Source organism: Vigna unguiculata, chromosome 7 (assembly GCF_037176805.1).
Source record: "Vigna unguiculata cultivar grain cowpea cultivar isolate G323 ecotype 2 chromosome 7, ASM3717680v1, whole genome shotgun sequence".
In the NCBI taxonomy this organism is placed as follows: domain Eukaryota; kingdom Viridiplantae; phylum Streptophyta; class Magnoliopsida; order Fabales; family Fabaceae; genus Vigna; species Vigna unguiculata.
This window is the reverse complement of record NC_140798.1, coordinates 1,772,284-1,791,773: the sequence shown is the minus strand read 5'-3', so window position 1 is coordinate 1,791,773 and position 19,490 is coordinate 1,772,284. Positions and strand designations below refer to the sequence as shown.

Genomic DNA, 19,490 nt, shown 5'->3' with positions numbered 1-19,490 from the left:
TTAGTCTCAAAAATATGTTTAAAATAAATCAAATGATAATTTTGTTTAATCTAAATATGTTTAGATAAAAATAAAGTGGAATATATTTTTTATTTTTTTAACTTTTTAATTGTTTGTATTACAAAGTATCTTTATATATAATCATATTAAAAAACAGTTTTCCTAATTTATCTATAATATTTTAAAATCATAATACAAAATTCACATTACAGAATACTAATATAAAGCCACAAATAAATTAAAACCCGACGAAAAAGGAAAATAACAAAAGATATTCTCAAGTAAATTTGAAAAGAAAAAAACGTCTACCTTTTATGTATAACTAGGCAGTACTATTTAAAATGTTTGATTTTACATAATCAAAATTTTGTAATTGAAAGAGTTTTAAATTTTAATACAATGTGTAGTAAACAATACATTTAATCATCTTATTATATAAAAAAGAAAATAGTATACATATTTTTATTTATAAAATAATTATAAAACAGTGCTATAGAAAGTACAAACAAAAAGTGCAACGTGGCCTGTGTTTTGGCCAGAGTAGTTAATGTATTTAATTTATTTTTTTTAGTTGAAAATGATTGACTTAAAAATTGGTAGTGTTTTTTTCTTTACATAGTACCTTATTAATCCATTACAACCATGAGGTCTCACAACATATCATGAAAAGGCATATTATTTTTTGTACTGTGATTGGACTACCTCGTACTCTCCAGTAACATATATTTGTGTGCAATGTGCAATGTTTTTCAATAATTAAGGACAATTACTTCAACGGCGATTTAGAGTGCAAGTAGAATCAAAAACTACACAAGTAAAATAAGAATTATTGATATTTAAATATGGGTTAATATATTTTTAATTTCTAAATTTTAAGGTGATATTAAAATTTATTTTTGTCTCAAATTTTGATACTAGATTTCAAATTTAAAAATAATAGATATAATTTTTTCAATATAACTACATTAAAGTTTTTTGACGTGTCAAACAACATTTCAAATTAATGTTTGAGTTGTTTGCACCATTTAACACATTTAGCACGTTTCATCTCAAAATATCAGAATGTGATATAGTTTAGCATGCGAAAAAAAAAAGTAGATGAGTTAAGATAACTGCATTTATCCATTTTTAAAGTTTATATACCAAAATGTATTAAAGTTTGTGACAAAGTCGAATTCTAATTTTATATCCAAGTTTAGGAACTATAAATTTATTTAACTCTTCAAATATTTACACCATTTAATACATTTAACACGTTTCATCTCAGATGTCAGAATGTGATATAATTTATTATGTAGAAGAAAAAAAATTAAAGTAGTTGAGCTAAAATAACTGTATTTATTCATTTTTAAAGTTTAAATACCAAAATGTATCAAAATTTGTGACAAAATCGAATTCTTATTTTATGTTCAAGTTTAGGAATTACAAACTTATTTAACCCTTGAAGTATTATATATTTAGAAGAAGAAAAAAAGTTGTTTTAAGATTTAAAATTAGCAAAAACGAATGGTTAAGATAAAAAGTAAGTATTACAAAGTTACTTAAGAATAACCCTAAAGGATGTCTTTTCATTCTAATTTTTCATATTCTTTTCATGTAATGTTTTTAAAAATCATGTTTTCATATGCTTAGTTTTACGAGACTAAGTTGGAGACATCATAGAAGCCAAATACTAAAAATCGAATGTGATATTCTAATACTTTGAGAGAATTATTATACTACACTTCCAATTTTAGGAATGTGAAAATTTTAAAACATGAGAACGACATCATTCATTGTTGACAATATTTACACAAAAGTATGATTGATGTGTATTTTGTACAATTTGTCCAATACCCAAAGTTGTGATCCAAACATACGAGAAATTCAAAACTAACTAATGTTAAGCACACTCCTCCAAGCTTCATCAAGACATGCTTCCATCTATGTCTTGTACCCAATGTCTTAAAAGGTGAGACATAATATCTTCAAAATTTTAAGAATAACTAAATTATTGTTCCCAAGCAAAAACTTTTATTTATTTCTCTTTTATCTTTTGGAGTCTCTAATAAATATTTTATATTTATGGTTGGATAAATTTATGCTTTGTTGGTTTTCTATTTGTTTACATGATTTATTTACTCTCATCATTATTTTAAAACTCACTTTCACTATCAACATTGTTCCGATTCCGACCCAAGTTCGTCCGACAGCCATCGTTAGGAACAACCATCGCGTTCCCAAGGTATTGTCCGCTTTTGAGCATTTGAGCTTCGTCACGATTTTGTCATTAAAAAATGCCTCAAAGGGTGAAGGGAGATAGGAGTATTTAAACTTCGCTTGACTTCGACTCCTAAGCGATGTTGGACTTATTGGGTGTACCAGAACAAATACCTTTTTATTACTAATGTATTTAACTAAAAATGTTTTGATGTAATTCATCTCACTAAAGAAGGTGTTCAAAAAGATTATATTTGTAAAGAGGACACATAGTTTAGGCTCCTTGAGAGGTGAATTATTTCACAAAGTGAAGATTGCAAATTTATCACACTCACACTACCAACAAGACACTATAAAACCTCATACAAAAATTTATTTTACAAGTTTTAGAAAATTTATTTTCAGCATTCCACCTTAAAGATATGCAGGAGGAAAATAATAAGGTGCCAAAAGCAATTTGCTCTTATTGGACTTCAAGTAAGCAAATAATAAATACTGGGCCCAATGTTTGAACACAACAGTTGTTTGGTAACGCATAAATAGTGGGAAAGACTTTAATGTTTTTTAACTCACATTTTAAGAAGAATATGTAAAAATTTTATATTTATAACAATATATAAAGATGATTATCTTTTTTTTTTCACATTTTAAAATATCAATTTTATTTTTTAAAATATAATTATTTATTAATTTTTTTAAAATTGAGCGTTAATTTTACAAACTTTTTTATAGAATCGTCTATCTCTGCTTTTCTATTTTTTTCTATTTATCAACCATTATACTTTTATCTTTTTTATATATTTCACTTTAGTTTTATTTTATATATTAACATAATAACATTACATTATCATCACCTACAAATATAATATCATATATATTTAAAAGATGTGTACACGCACGATAGCGTCTGTGTATGTTAGTAATCTATAAAAAAGAATTACCGACTTTCTCTTTAATTTTTCAAAAAAATAAATAAATGGATAATTAAAATATTTACAAATATTAATCCCAAATATAATTAGAGTACTTATATACTCTTTTATATACTCTTTTGATATTTATCCTAGATTTTATCCACTTAAATTTATTTTGTCATCCCAACATATTATATAAGAAACCTAACTTGTAGTATAAGATATACCAGTATAAACTTTCGGCTTTTTCATCCTCTTATCGGATGAAATGAAAAAAAAAAAAGTTACAGTTTCTATTTCTATTTATTTATTATTTATAAAAGTTTGAGATAACACCAAGTATCATAGATATATTAAAGTATTGAATCCTAAAATTTTATTGTAACTTTTATTTTTGAAAAAAAAAATTTTAAAAATAAATAAAAAAACAGAAAGTGTATTATTTTTCACCATTATATTTATTTAAATATTAATTTTACGAAGTGAAAAACTCTCTCATTGATCAAAGAATAATTTATTCTTTTTAGGTTTCCATTCTCTCCTTTATAAGATCAAAGAAAAAGAAAGAAAATGATTATTTAGTATTCAAATGACACATAAACTATTATTATTAGTATATTTACAAGATAATTATTATAAAAAATATTAAATTTATCATATGTAAATTTATAATTAAATTGATATTTTACTGTTCATATGCAAATCTTGGTGATTCTAATAAAATATTTTAAATTTTCTTTATTACTTAGTTATTTTAGTTTCTAAAAACCTTTTTCTTGTTTTTTTCTATATGTGTACATATTGTGTGCATATTTCTATTTTTAATATACTAGCTTATTATTTTTAAAATTTTCTTATTTTTTAATATTAATCTTTAGAAAATAAAAATATATATAATAAACAATACTCAATTAATTATATTAGGTTTGCTAACACCTCTCTCTCTCTATCTATCTATCTATCTATCTATCTATCTATCTATCTATCTATCTATCTATCTATCTATCTATCTATCTATCTATATATATATATATACCCTTGTTTGTAACTTTTAGATCCAGACCAACACTTGAAAAATTTGTACGTAATAAACTAATATGCCATTAAAAAAAATTAATAATGAGGATAAAAAAATTATACAGGTTTACATTATTTAAAAAATTATCAAATAATTTAATTTCAACGTGCAGTATAATATTTAAAAATATGTAAGTATTTATTATAACATAACAATAACCAGCAAAGTTTTAACATGTGAAGTTTTATAAGATATTATCATGAAATTTAACCCTTAGATGGATTAAATTTTTTAAAATATAATTTGATTAACTTTTATATTATGTAAATTGTAATATGCCATTTAATAACATAATACTACTAAGTAAAACTTCACATAGTCAATAATTCATAAGACATAAATACTATTGTACTATTACAATTATTCAAAATAACTATACTATCATATAACAAGTTTCACATCAACATAGTTTGAGAAACTAAAAGTTGACCACACAATTATAACCACTTTCAAAAGATAAAAGTTAAACCTAGCTTCCACGATTTGATATCTATACAACCAGTGAGAGACCTACGTGTACATGAGGATGGACAAATATCCCTTAATTTTATTAAAATTATCACAATTGAGCATCATTATTGTGTTTAATTATTTTATACTATTGTGGGTATGCAACATTAGGATCTTAACTATCGTTCTACAAAGATATATAGTCTAGTCAGTTACTTCTTTGTATGTATTGTTTGAATCCAACTAATTTATTCTCTAGTTTTGATAAGGCAAGACTAATTGAATTTGCAAAGTTTTATCCATGAGAATTTTCTACAATTAATTTAGTGATGTTTGATAATCAACTTGAGACTTATATATATATATATATATATATATATATATATATATATATATATATATATATATATATATAGTAATATAGAATTTTTATTTTGAAAAGAATCCTAAATTTTTATGAGAAGTTGGTTGAAACTAAAAGACATTATTTATACATTAGTTTACCTTCTTTTGAAGATAGCAATTTTTCTTTCTTTCTTTTTTTATATAAAAAAAGTAAGAATTAGAACAAAATATATAGATAATTTAGGATAAAAAATGACGATGACTTTGGCAACCAAATTCCGAAAGAATCTTTGGGAGAGATTCTCGGTCCTCACACAATCTAAAGGCCATTAATATAAAATTTTAGAACATCATAAAAAACAAAAAATTTCATAACAAATGATCAAAATCAAACTTAAAAAAAAAGAAAATAATGAAAATCAAAACTTTTAAAAGTAAAACCTCTTCAAAATAATTTCCGTCCTTCTACTTGTATATCGTCTTGGGACTTCAAAACTCTTGAATGGATAAACTAATTGTATAGGTTGTTATAGATGTTATAGATTCCAAAACAATACTTTTAAAAAATGTGTCGACCAGTTTTCGAATTTTGAAAAAAGTTTTTTGTTGAGGCGCCTAAAATTATGAGTAAATGTGTTTGAAATTGTTGTTGATAATAATTGTGGGACATGGAAAGATATGGTAGTTTCTCTTTAATTAACACGTTGTTTTCATACCTACTTTCAATTTTCTTTTTTTTTTCTCAATAATTAATATTTATTTATTTCTTAACAAATAAGAAATTACTCCGTCTCTGTTCTCGTGGGCCATCATGTGCTTTAATTTTGCTACATTTTTTGGGCCACCATCTCGCTTCTTAAATTCTCTTACATCAAATTCCTTTTATTAATCTAATTATTAAAATATAATGTTGTACTATTATAATTATTTGTTAAATTTCATCAAAATTGAACAAATTTTTGAATAATATATAAATCTATATAAAAAGAATATTAAATAATTGCATATTAATATATATTTTTGAAAATATGATTTATGTAAAAATATTATAAGACGAGGTTTTGTATCTACAATAGACATTAACCAATGAGATGATGATTAGACGGAAAACTGGGAAGTCTTAATAGCATGATGAGTATGTCAAAAAGAAAGTGAAAAGGGTCACCAAATCATAATTAAATAATTGAAAATAACTTATTTAAATGAACCAACTTTAAATGACTTTTTTATTTTACAATAAAAAAAGTATAACTATACACCAATAACTAATACAAAAGAAAACTATGCTAATTTTGGTTTTCTAAACCATAATCGTATTCTCCAAAAGCCAAAGTGAAAAACGGTTTCTGCTTTTACTTGTGATTGGTTCACGAGCATGGACGGTTCTTTTTGCTGCATTCCTAATAGGTTTAGAAGAGTTCATCAATCAATTTTAATGAGACTTAAATTTTTACTACTACTATTATTATTATTATTATACGGGGTTTTAACGTCTATAACAATATATAAATAAATTTACTATTTTTATTCATATTTCAAAATATTAATTTTATTCTTTAAATTAAAATTATTTATTAAATTTGTTATTATTAATTGTTATTTTTATAATTTTTTTATAAAATTGTCGGTTTTTTTATTAACGGTTATTCTTTCATCCTTTTTTATATATTTCACTTTATTTTTAATAAATATACTTTTATTTTATATATTATTTTAATAACATTACAATATCATTACCTATTAATGTAATATCATGCATATTTAAAAAATGTATACACAGGCATAATAGCAGTTGTGCTTACGCCGGTATAAATAATAGTGTTTACTTTTTAAGTTAAATATAAATAAAATGAACTTATATATATTTTTTGTTTATTTATTTTTTTAATTTCCTTTTGCAGCGTGCTTTTTTTCTTCTTCTTTAATCTCTATTTTAATTGAATTTAAAAGTGTCTCTATACATAAAATTCAAAGTGTGTCATACATAAAACATTTCAAGATTTAAGTTAATTGATTGATGTATATATAAATTGTTATACAATATGAACATTATCCTTAAATTGGTGTCAATATTACGTATATCGACATTTTGACATTTAAGTTATTAGTTGATGCAGACATGAATTAATAAACAAACTTTTATAATTTTCATTTATTTATAATGAGCTTTTGATAACATTATCCTAGATTGGTGTCTAATATTATCTTAATTTCAAATTAGATATTAATTTTATACTTTAATAGTATTTATTTGAGATTAGTTATATCATATTATGTGATCTATTTATTTATATTTTAAGGGGTTGCTTTTTACTTGAGATTGATTTAGTTACTTATTGCTACATTAACCAAACTACTAAGAAAATTCAAAACACCTTCGCTCGAACATTTTCTTACTGATAACTGCAATCATATATAACCTTTCATATAACACTTTATACTTACACAAAGGAAATTAATTGTGTGGTCTTACACATATAGTTTGTATGGTCTTACACATTCTAAAATCTTAAGCACTATTGTCACATTTCAACGAAGGAGCGACATCTTACACATTTAAAATAATATCTGATACTTTGTTTGTTAATTTTTAACGTCATCCAGAAATAAAAACAAAAAATAATGATTTTGAGAATATATAAACCAAACTGTGACTAAATTTCAATCATAACCATTTCTAAATTTATATTAAACTTGAAAAATTAAAAACATATTTTTTTCTTGTTTTAGCATTACTCACTCCAGAGAAAAGAGAATTGTCTCAAATTCTTTCTTAAACAATATAAACTTAAATAAGAATACACACAATTTATCAAATACAACTAATACAAAATACTTTTTTTCCTTTCCACATTTATACCACACGGTTAACTAATAATCACCATATATAAGCATATACATATTATAGTTATCTCCAAGTTTTAATTTCCAAAATAAATATGGTTGGAACTTCATGCACCATTGCATAAAATCACACATTCACATTGTATTTTACATATTTTTTTAATATGCAATTGAAGTAGATAATAAAATTAATTTCTCTCACCCATAAGCAAAGCTTCTCCTACATATTTCCAACATTCGTATTAAATTTTCAATAGCCCTAAGTGTCAAACCATTCAACAACAATTTAATTATCCTCTAATTTTAAGAAAAGTTAAATAATTATTTTTTTAATCAAATAGTAAACCTATTTATGAACTTTCTATTTTTGATTGTCTATTTATAGTTTATCTATACCCAAAATTTATTACTTACAGAAAACATTAAACCAATAGAAACATACCCAAATTAAGATATCAATAAGGGTCTATTGTACCAAGTCTTGGAGATTTTGAGTTTGAATAACAATGTAAATGAAAAAATAAAAAAAATCATTTGAGAGAAAATCTCATTAAAAAAATTCAAACTAAATGTTTGAGGGAAATATTTAATTCCACTAACATGCTACCAAAAAATATATACACATATACAATATTCTTTTCCTATCAGTCCTACGTTCTTGCCACCCTTAAAACAAACTTTTATAGTAATCCAAATAGTTTATTTTTTTTAAGATACAAAATATGATCTCATTATGCTAAAAACTAAAGTGTCAAATTGCAGAAAATAAAGAAATTATTAATATAGTTAGGGAGAGGTAATATAATCACATTTAAAATTTTACGAACTATCCTTATTCTGTTTTCTCTTCCACGTTGTCCTGCATTTCTATAGCTGTATCAACACAAAAACTATGAAATTTTATTTTCATGAAAATATTAAATATTTTATTTATTATGTAGGAGTTGTATACACGTTTTCTTTTTCGAGATGCGAATCACAAAGCTTCATAAACAAATAAGTATGGTCAAAGAACACAAACTTTATGGGAAGAAAAAAAAAATTGAAAAAAAAAACAAAATGTAAATATGTGACAATTTTTTTTAAATTATAAAAAAAATTAAAAATTAAAAAAAAATTTAAAGATCACGTGACACATTATTAACACTGTACAACTAACAAAAAAAACTGATTGCAACGAATTTTTTAAAATAGAGACTCAATTGAGTCAAATACAAATAAAAACTTACTTAAATTTTTGTTAAGGACCTCTCGAATGATTTAACCTAAAATTTAATAACGAAAAGAGAGAGTAAATGGTAAAATGCTTTCAAACATACTTCGAACTAATTAAAAACTATAAATTCTCTGTATTTTAATGGGGGAAGATTTCAATTCACACCGAAATGGTAAACGAAAATTTTACATTATAAACATTTTTTTTTTACTTTCTAATTTATTATTATTTTAAATGGGTTATGATTAAAAATGTGACTGAGTTGAAAATTATTTTTATTGGCATTGTCATTTTAATTGACATTATTAAAGTTTTTTGTGTCTCTAATTATTTATTATTTTAAAATATCAAGAAGGTGTTACTTAATAATATATTAAAAAATAACATCTTATGAAAAATTTAAAGCTTTAATAAAGCAATGTTTTATTATAATAAGAATCAATATAATTATTTGTTTTTAAAATATACGATTTGTCTTAAATAACGAGGAAAGGGAAATTGAACAGTATTATGTTACTTTAAGAAAAAAATGATTATGATTTTTTACATAAAGTTGTTGAGTTTAAATTTTGGAGAGAAATAAGATGCATGGACGAGATTTAACTAATTATTGTAAAAGATAAAAATAGAATTATGAAATGTGAAAAAAAAATATAAATATATATTTGGTTTTCTTTTTTTTAAAATGAGTCAAAATATGAGCTGTCCTAATGGATCGAATTAAAAGATTGCAATTAATTCAAAGAAAAAATTAAATTAAAACAATTTTTAAATGGCCATCGACGACAGATCAAAGGGATTGTTCACAGTATTAGTTATAAATAAAATAATAATTTTATTTGTAAAATGTTATTAAAATATTTGGAAATCTCATTGATATTTGAAAGATTTGAATAGTTTTTGTACTGATATTGTATTTTCCTATCATATAACTCCAGAATTAAAAAAATAAATATCATATGTGTCAATAAAATTTAGGATTTAAATTATTTTTCTAAAATATTTATGTTTCCATATTAGGTTAATTTTAAAGATTTAAATAACATTCCAAAAATGTTCGGATTCATTTATTATTTTAAGGAGCAGTATAATAATAACGAAGTACTGAATTTAACAAACTAAATTGACTATTTATTTAGTTCGATATTTACAATTTTACTAATATTTATCATCAATTGCATAAATGAGGTCAAGCTGTTACATAGACTCCCTTTGAATAGTCGACTTGAAATGTTCATAGAACAAGTTTTTCAAGACAAAAAAATTTACTTAAAATGAGTTATTTATTTTATAAATAATTCAAATAGATTTAGTCAGAAGTTATTTTAAAATTTATGAATCAAGTTATTTTATAAATTTATGTATCAAATTATTAGAAAAGATACAATTTTTTGATTGAATACAATTTTTTTAAGTTACGGGTACTTAGAGATTAAATAGGTTGTCTCGTTTCATATATTTAAATTTAAATGTTAGTTATAAATAAAATATATTTTTATTGATAAATGTATGAGATGAGAAAAGAAAAACAATGATTGGAAAAAGAAAAAGGATAATTATATAATTATATAATTATTATAATAAAAAAGCAAAGAAAAGCTGTGAATTCCAACAAAGGTCCTTGAAACAACTCCGGAATTTGAACGTTCCTTTATCTCTCTTTCTCTCTCTTTCTTATTTTCTGTCTCTCTCTCTTTCTCTCTCTTTGGGGAGAGAGATCAATCAGCCACAGTTTCCCCCACAAACAAAAAAAATCAGATAACCCAGATAAAACAAATCCCCAAAACACCAATTAAAATATCTAGGGTTTCTGAAAAATAATAAATTCCATCTTTCTTTTGATTTTTTATGCCTCGTCTTTTCCTTCCCACCAAACACCCTTCCCGCTCCCCCATTCTTTCGTTCCAAGAAAACAACGATTCAACTATTTCAGGATCGGTTGCTGGTTGCTGATTGCTGATTGCACTTTTTTCCCCCCATTTTTTGTTCCTAATTTTATCCGGAGAAGGTGAATTTTCTGGAAAAATTTGCGTCTTTTCTCCTTCTTGTCGCCTTCGCCGCGGCTGCTATTGATTTTTCGACGGAAACACCTTCAAGGTTGGTTCTGATTTCTTTTTTTGGGGAGGGGAAGGTTTGGTTTTGAATTTTTCGGGTTTGGAGAAAAAAGGGCCGGGGATAACGATTAAGGTCGTTTCCCGAAAGGGGAATTAAAAAAAAATCGATTTTTAGTTCTGGGGTTGTTTTTTTTTTTGTTCTTTTTATGCTTTGAATGCTTTTCCTTATTCTTTTTCTGAAATTTTTTGATTGATTGTTGGTTGTTATTGTTATTGGATTTAACATGGTGGTTCTAATTTTTTGTTGCAGGTTTTTTTGTTATTTGTTGATCCGACGGTGAAGGTGATTGACAAGAGGGAGGCGAAGACAGAGGGGATGTCAAAAATAAATACCAATTTTTTTTCGATTGATGGTTATTTTTGTATGGTGATTTGTTTTTGAATTTGGTGAAACGTTGTTGGTGATTTTAAGTGGTTCAAGGGTTTTTTATGCATTTTTGATCTATGGCTTCGGAAGTAGTCCCATCTTCTAGGGATTTGTTGAAATGTTGCAATTGTGGATGTGGTTGCTCCATGATATCTCAATCTTCGGGGGTTTGGATTCGATCTGTTAAACGAAAACATGACGAGTTCAAAATGGATGGTCAATTGGCCATGCCTGCGTTTGCAAAGGTCGAAATTGAGAATGAATGTGTGGCCTTGCGTGAGATGGTGAGTATGCAGCAGAAAACCATTCAAGATTTGAATGCTGAGTTGGAGGAGGAGAGAAATTCTTCATCAACTGCGGCAAATGAGGCCATGTCAATGATATTGAGGCTGCAGAGGGAAAAGGCAGAGGTTCAAATGGAGGCGCGCCAATTCAAGCGTTTTTCGGAGGAGAAGATGCAACACGATCAGGAGGAACTTCTATCTTTGGAAGATTTGTTGTATAAGAGGGAACAGATCATTCAGTCACTTACTTGTGAAGTTCAGGCTTACAAACACAGGTTGATGAGTTTTGGTCTTAGTGAGGAAGAGGCTGAGGGTGATCAATATGAACTTCCACCCTATGAATATCCTCCTTTGAAATGTAATGTGATGCATGGTGCTACTGATGCTGATAATGATGACACGGATATAGAGAAATATGCTTTTGGTGAAACTCCTACTGACCAATTGAGGAACTTGGAAAATAGGATTTCTCAAATGGAGAAAACTCCCACTTATGCTCAGATGGATGGGGATTTTACAGGGAAAAATAGTCTAGAGAAAGTAATTGTTGGACATTCTCCAAGAAGGAATAAACATTCTAGGAGACTTTCCTGTGACTCAACATCAATTGGTGGGATGGTTAAAGAAGCAGGACCCGAGTATATGATGGATTCTCCCAACCGCAATAGTAACAATAAGAGAGATTATTTCTCGAAGTCAGAGGAAGCTTCCAAGGTAGATAATGCATCAGAAGGTGATGATACCAGTGACAGAATTTATACAATCGACTCTGTTCATTGTGGCGCACCATATAACGGTTTCACAGATTCTAAAGCTGGAACTATTGATTTCGAAGATTATGCAACCACTCCAATGGAGTCAGGGAATCATGGTACTGAATTTGAGGATCCCTATGTAAAGAAGCTTTACATGAGGCTTCAGGCACTTGAGGCTGATAGGGAATCAATGAGGCAGGCAATCATTTCAATGCGCACGGATAAAGCACAACTGGTGTTGCTGAAGGAAATAGCTCAACATCTGTGCAAGGAGATGTCACCACGAAGAAAAATGGCAAAGAAACCTAGTTTTGGAGGCAACTCTGCATTATTTTCAATTGTTAAGGTAATTTATTTAATGATCGTAAGGGTTACTTACAGTACAAATATATGATGAATGCTTTTCTGCATATATATGATGAGGAAGTACACTTCCTATTTGACCTATCCATGTTTTAGGAATGTCTCAAGGTTGCATTTAGATAATTAAGCTGTTACATCACCCTGCTTATTATCACTTGTTGCCCCTCGGTTTAAATTTGTTGCAAGTGATTCTCAGCTAACAAAGTGCTAGATTTTGAAAACATGCATATATTTTGATGAAAGCTTTGAATTGAAAATAAAACTTATGCCATTTCATCTCTTTGTGTTCAGTGGGTTTCTTCAATTGTTTTCTGGAGAAAGAGAGCTCATCAAAGCAAGTAAGTTATCACTACTCTTCTGTGTTCAGAGGATCTCATAAATTGTTTTTCTAATTCTAGTGGCCTTTTCTAATGAATCATAACGCCTATAATAAAATATTAAGATTTGAGTCATATCTTTATATTGTGAGGTTCATCACTTGCCTCTGAAACTTAACTGTGGCAGACTTGGATGATCAAAGAATTGAGCATGTTTAACATGCACTAGACTTGGAGTTTGATTCTTTTCTTTTCCTTTAAAGGGATATTGTTGGACCAACAAATAATTCTAGAAAGAGGAGTGCTGCTAGTAGCAACACAATTTCAAAGACACTTTTATAACACATACTACCATTGCTTAAAATTTATGAATAACTACAAAATCAGAATAGAGATCATTAAAATAGAAGTGAAATCCTTGGGAAGAAATGGATGATGATCTAAAATGTTTGTGAGTGTAGGTTTATGTTTGGTCTACCACCTGAAAGTGTTGGCTTGTTGATGCTCCTGGACAAAGGAACACGGGCAAGACCATGGAGATGCGTTTCAAGTACACAAGTGGGGGATTAACCTTTTGAATTCTGTGGTCAAATGTGGGAGCATCAACTGAAACTGAATTTCAGTAACACTACTCTACTACTACAATGATGAGATTTTGCTTTTTCCCACATGGATCGTGAAAACTTGTGTATTGTGCAGTGTTGTTTTATTGCTTTTACGTGAGGTTGAGAGTAATTTGTTGGTTGATTGGTGAAACTTGGATATATGATGTGACATACGACCATTCTCGATCGTATGATTTTGTTGGAATTCATTCGGTGCGAGGTTGTACATAACATATTGCTGCAAGTTTTCTCACGCTTCGTGAAGCAATGTCTATTCAAAATCTCTCAATTTTACTACTAACTACTGCTTTTTATGTTATAGTGTTACACATTCTTAAATTCATGCCATGTATGGTGATGTAAATTCATATTAAATTCTTTTGTTCAAATAAAGACATGCCATGCTTTTTCATTTTTCTTTTAATTCTTCCATCTTCTAGTTTATGCTTTTCTCACACTACTTGATCCATGGATTATGTTGTGAATAATTGAATATTGACATAGAAACAAAACTTTGACTAAAGTAGGTTTGATGAATTTTTGTAGCTGCCTTTTGCTTACCATTTCCATTCTTTTCAAGTGTTGCCAAAGTTGATAAGGTTTGCACATTTTTTGAAAGAAAGAAAAGAAAGAAGTAGGCTTGACTGAGTTTGAGGAGGCCATAGAAATGCCAATGAATATATTATTGTAAATTAAATTTGAATTTTATAATCCTTTTAATCAAACACATACATGCATATTGTAATATGGTGTCCACAATCAAATTTTGGTTGATAACTTTTTCACTTCTGGAACTATTACAGACCTGAATCTTATTTTAGAAGTGAACAAAAAAAAAAGTATACAATGAACAAAAAATTATGATGGTTGAATCAAAATTTTGAAGAGAATTAATTATAATTTTTATTGAAAATTAAGAAATAAAAAATATAGAGTCATTTAATTTAATTTATTTAATTTCAGTTTTACTTAACTGAACATGAATTTAATAGTGTAATTGCCTAGAAGAAAAAGACGCATCAGTCCCCAGAATGGTACAAATATTATCTTCTAGTTCTTAAACTTAATTTTCTACATATACCGTTTTAATTTGTTAGTCCTTATAAACACATTATTTTTAATCTCTACTAATTCCTAACCTTTAAATTTAAACCGATCACATATAAATAATTTGTACAAGGACTAAACAAAATAACTTTTAATGTGAGGATTAATATTTTGATATATTTTAGACTTTGATACATGATCTCCAAATTTTAATATAAATAAATATAATTCTTTTTACTTAATGGCTGGCCACATTACGTACGTTCAACCTTCTTCTGAAGCAAACTTTCAAAGTTTTTCTCCCTTATAATTAACAAATTAAAAACGATGTGAGGGACATGATTTTAATAAATGTTATATTTTAGGTGACTTTTCTGAAATTTAAAAACACTGTTTTAATCATATTAATCTGTATCTATTTATATATATATATATATATATATATATATATATATATATATATATATATATATATATATATATATATATATATATATATATATATATATATATATATATATATATATATATATGAACGTATTGGATGTGTCAAGTGTTATATGACCTTTTGACTGAGTTTAAACATTTTAAATGGCATAATCTTTAACGAGTAGTTAACCAATCATAAACAAATCATCTAAATCTAACTGACCTTTTGAGCAAGAAATGGAACGCAATGAACACCAACAAGCGTGAAGAGAGAAGAGAGATTGATTAAATACTGTAAATAGAAATAGCAATCAAGTGTTTGGTTTAAAAAAGGAAATAAGTAAAAATTAAAATTAAAAACAATGATTTTAAAGTTTGAAATTCTTTATTTGTTTTCTTATCTTTTCTTCAGTCAAATATATCTTTTTTTTTTATGAAATTCTTCCTTCTCACTCTATTTCCCACGGACAAATGAGGGATCTCTTCCTTTTGAATTCTTTCCTTTTCACTCTATTTCCTTGTAATAGAGAAGGACTCTCTTTTGAATTCAGTGTTTAGCTAACATTCTTCTCCCCATCAAGAAGACGGAGATTTTTGCTGGTGACAGTGTTATTTATAAACAAAATTAAAAATATCATTAAGTCCATAAATGGCAACAATATGGTTGATGTCTTTTTTACAAAATCCAAATACAGTTTACTGTTGTAGGACTCTCTTATAACATAACATGAGCTAGCCCAGATTGTTAAAAGCTGCAGCTTCTTGTCCTGAATTAAACTGGTGTTGACAAATTAAACAAAAGGGGCAACCTTGTTTATGGTTTCACTGTAGTTGAAAGAGGAAGATGCCCTTCTCCTGCAGACTCTTAACTGTTTCATACAGACACTGACTCACTGGAGTGAATTCCAATCCCAAATCTTTCAGCTTCTGGTTTGAAAAGGTGTAGGGTTATGCCCTTGGGATTCTTTTCATCGGAACACCTGCACATGTTCAAATATTTACCTCACTATACAATGGAAATAGCTGCCTATATGATTGAAGCCATCTAAAGAAAAAATGGCTACTACCGGATTAGTGCCTATAGAATGAAACCTAATCATAGGCCCTAAAAGAAAGTGTTAATGTTAGGAGTCCAACATTATAGGATGACCTACTTGAAGTGGTACTTAAGTAGTGGATCTCTCCCAACTAACGAGCTAGTATTTTGGTTGGACTCTCCACTCCTACTGAAGTGCAAACAGAATTTTTCAAACTTTTCTAATTTCACTTGTCACCAAATAAAAAGGTAATCATTTTGTTAATTTCAACTTCAGTCTTATTTGTCAAAATAAAGCTGTTATCAAACACACAAAAATGGATGGCTTTTACCTTTCCTCAATATCTTCAACTTCGGAATGTGCCCTTCTCCTCCGGATGTCTGGTCAAATATACGAGTATAAAGTTTTTGTATCAAGTACATTTCAGACTTTCTATTATAGACCACAAAACTTTCCAGTTCATCTGCGCTCAGTAAAACCAAGACTAGCATTAGTCCAATTTGCAAAAGTGTGCTAGATTCAAAAACACAAAATAGTATAGAATCTTTGAGAAACCAGACCTTAAGCCACTGAAGTACATTGTCTAGACTAGTGGAACGTTTTGTGTCTGTATGGTACTTTGAGAATACCCGTCCAATAAATCAGCAGATTCTCCTCCTAACAGCTTTGTCCCCAACTCTTTTCTTGGCTTAGGAGAAAGTCCTTTCGTTAACATCTCCTCATCGTACTTCCTAGCCATATCTATCAACCCCTTGTCTACAAGGGCATCTATCAAGGCATTGTAAGCTGCTGCATCAGGACTACACCCAAGTTGTTCCATTCTATTCCATATCATAAAAACCGGGCGAAGAAACCCCCACCTACCAAACTTGTTGAGGAGCATGACATAGGTGTCCATGCTAGGCCTAACCCCACTCTCTATCATGTCATCAAACATGGCAAGTATCTGTTTAGGCTTCTCCATAGAGGCAAAGAAACAATGGTAAGAAATGGCAGTGGGGTGGCAAGCATCCCGAGCCATGGTTCGAAGCAAGGCAAGTGCCTCCTTGTGTCTGTAGCAGTCACACAAAAGCCTAATCAAAGTGTTGTAAGTGACAACAGTGGGGTTAATACCCAACTCCTTCATTTCACGGAAAACCCTGATCGAGAAATCAACCCCTTGGGAAAGACCAATGGCTCGAATGAGAATGTTATAAACCACAACATCTAATTGGAAACCCTTCCTCTTAACCTCTTTGAACAATTTGACAGCTTTCCAAGGTTTTCCCGCTTTGCACAGGATATCCATGTAAATTGAGTACGAGTGCAAATCCTTTTGAACCCCTTTTCTATCCATCTCCTCCCAGAACTCGTTGCATTTGCTCCACCACCCCAATTTGAACCACCCACGGAGAACCATGTTGTGGATCTTGGTGTTTCCAATTACGTCGACGGGCATGTCTTTAGAGAAGACAAGGTCTTGTGCCTCGACGACGTGCTTGTACTCGCAGAGGGCGTCTATGAGGTGGGAGAAGGAGGTGTGATCCTTGAGGTTGAACTCTTCGAGGCGGTGGAAGGTGTCGATGGCGTCTTGGACAAGATGCGCGGAAACATAGCGCTTAAAGATGACACGGAATGTGGTGTGGTTGGGGGGAGAGGAGGGGCGGGAGTGCATGCGGCGAATGAGGTGCCAACAGAGATCGAACTCGAAGAACTTGGCCAGGATGTCGAGTACGAGGTTGAAGGTGTCGGTGGAGTGGCGAAAGTTGCAGTGGGAGTGAGCTTCCTCCACCCAGTCGAAGAACTCCAGGGCTCGCTTCCAATCATTGTTGAAGGAGAGCAGCGTTTGGCGGACGGTGGCCTCATCGGGAGGCGGAGGAGGAGGAAATGGCCTCTCTGTGACGGTGGTTGTGGATAGGGTTTGAAATTGAAAAGGTGGAAGCAGATTTGAACGTGATGAAATCAAAATCAAACGACGCATTTTCTCCCCTCTCAATCAAAAAACCTCTTATTTGGACTGCAACTGTGTTACACAAAGAATCATGTTAAGAGTGAATCACAATGGAAATTGGAACAAATACTCCATCCAGCTTCAACATCAAAACCCAATTCCAATTAAATAATTTAAACAACATGAAGTGTTTAAACCATTCCAGTTATAACCATCAATGCGTTAAAATCGAAAATCGAAACTACCAAATCCAACCTAAGAACAGACATTGTAATTAGTATGTATATCCTCACTACCAAACTTACCACTCTGAAGGAACCATTGTCAGGCAACAATAACATGATAGGTATTTCTACTAAATATTGGATAAAAAATAAAGGGACAGAGAGTTGCATCCATAAACCAGCTAAGAAGATCGCTACGGAAAAATTGAGCATACCCTGACATTTTTCTTGTTGAATTCAAAAGACACTTTTTGCTTCCTGCGAAAACAAAAACAACAATACAAATCAGAGGTTGTGCAAATACGTGGATAAGCAAAGAGATGTCGCGTTTTTTACAACTCAAAAGAAAATTCTTCAGTTTTATGTTCTTAGGGAAATGAGTGAGAACAGAAGAAGAGAGACATTGTGAGGAGTTAGCGGAAATCAATCCCTAGCTCTGTGTTCCTGATACCAAAATAACATAATAGATAGGAAATTTATATGTGAAACCATTTTCTTTTCAGTCCGAATTGTCCCTCTTTGTTTTAATTTTTCTATTAAATAGAAAATTCAAATCTTACTTGTCTTGTCTCCTTCTTGCGAATTTTAATTCCTAATATAATTGAAAATGAATTTTGGATAAAACAAGATTTTAATGTTTATGAATATATGGTTAAATTAAATTTTAATTTTTCGAAAAAAATTATTGAGCTAATGAAATAGATTGATACAATAAAAAAAAAAAACTATTTCGCATAAAAACTATTCTATTTTCATGCCATTCAAGAATATATATTTTTCATCTGCAAGATTCAAACGATATTTAATTTCATGTACTATAACCAAAAAAATTTCTTAGGTCAAACGATATTATGAAAAACACGAACTTGACTAAAACAATGATATTACACATTTAGGCCTTATAGTTCAAAATTACTTATTTTAATTCTTACAAATCCCATTCTAACTATTTGTAATTCCTACATATAATTT

The 19,490-nt window shown here is 28.8% G+C and overlaps 2 protein-coding genes across 4 annotated transcripts; one reads left to right on the top strand and one right to left on the bottom strand.

Annotated features, from left to right (window-relative positions):
* Nucleotides 1-10,690: 10,690 nt before the first annotated feature.
* LOC114191045 (myosin-binding protein 7-like) lies at nucleotides 10,691-14,152 on the top strand. Its single transcript, XM_028080194.2, has 4 exons — nucleotides 10,691-11,143; nucleotides 11,411-12,912; nucleotides 13,221-13,267; nucleotides 13,708-14,152. The coding sequence occupies exons 2-4, from the start codon at nucleotides 11,605-11,607 to the stop codon at nucleotides 13,814-13,816; spliced, it is 1,464 nt and encodes a 487-aa protein (XP_027935995.1). The 5' UTR covers nucleotides 10,691-11,143; nucleotides 11,411-11,604; the 3' UTR covers nucleotides 13,817-14,152.
* Nucleotides 14,153-15,936: 1,784 nt separating this feature from the next.
* LOC114191813 (pentatricopeptide repeat-containing protein At1g80550, mitochondrial-like) lies at nucleotides 15,937-19,017 on the bottom strand. 3 transcript variants are annotated; one of them, XM_028081217.2, is made up of 5 exons: nucleotides 18,921-19,017; nucleotides 18,734-18,776; nucleotides 16,925-18,366; nucleotides 16,696-16,827; nucleotides 15,937-16,307 (listed from the first exon to the last, which is right to left on the bottom strand). In XM_028081217.2, the coding sequence occupies exon 3, from the start codon at nucleotides 18,322-18,324 to the stop codon at nucleotides 16,948-16,950; it is 1,377 nt and encodes a 458-aa protein (XP_027937018.2). In that variant the 5' UTR covers nucleotides 18,325-18,366; nucleotides 18,734-18,776; nucleotides 18,921-19,017; the 3' UTR covers nucleotides 15,937-16,307; nucleotides 16,696-16,827; nucleotides 16,925-16,947. The 3 variants fall into 3 exon arrangements, with proteins under 3 accessions (XP_027937018.2, XP_027937019.2, XP_085531634.1); XM_028081218.2 differs by having other exon boundaries at nucleotides 18,855-18,958; XM_085675508.1 differs by having other exon boundaries at nucleotides 18,734-18,975.
* Nucleotides 19,018-19,490: the final 473 nt, after the last annotated feature.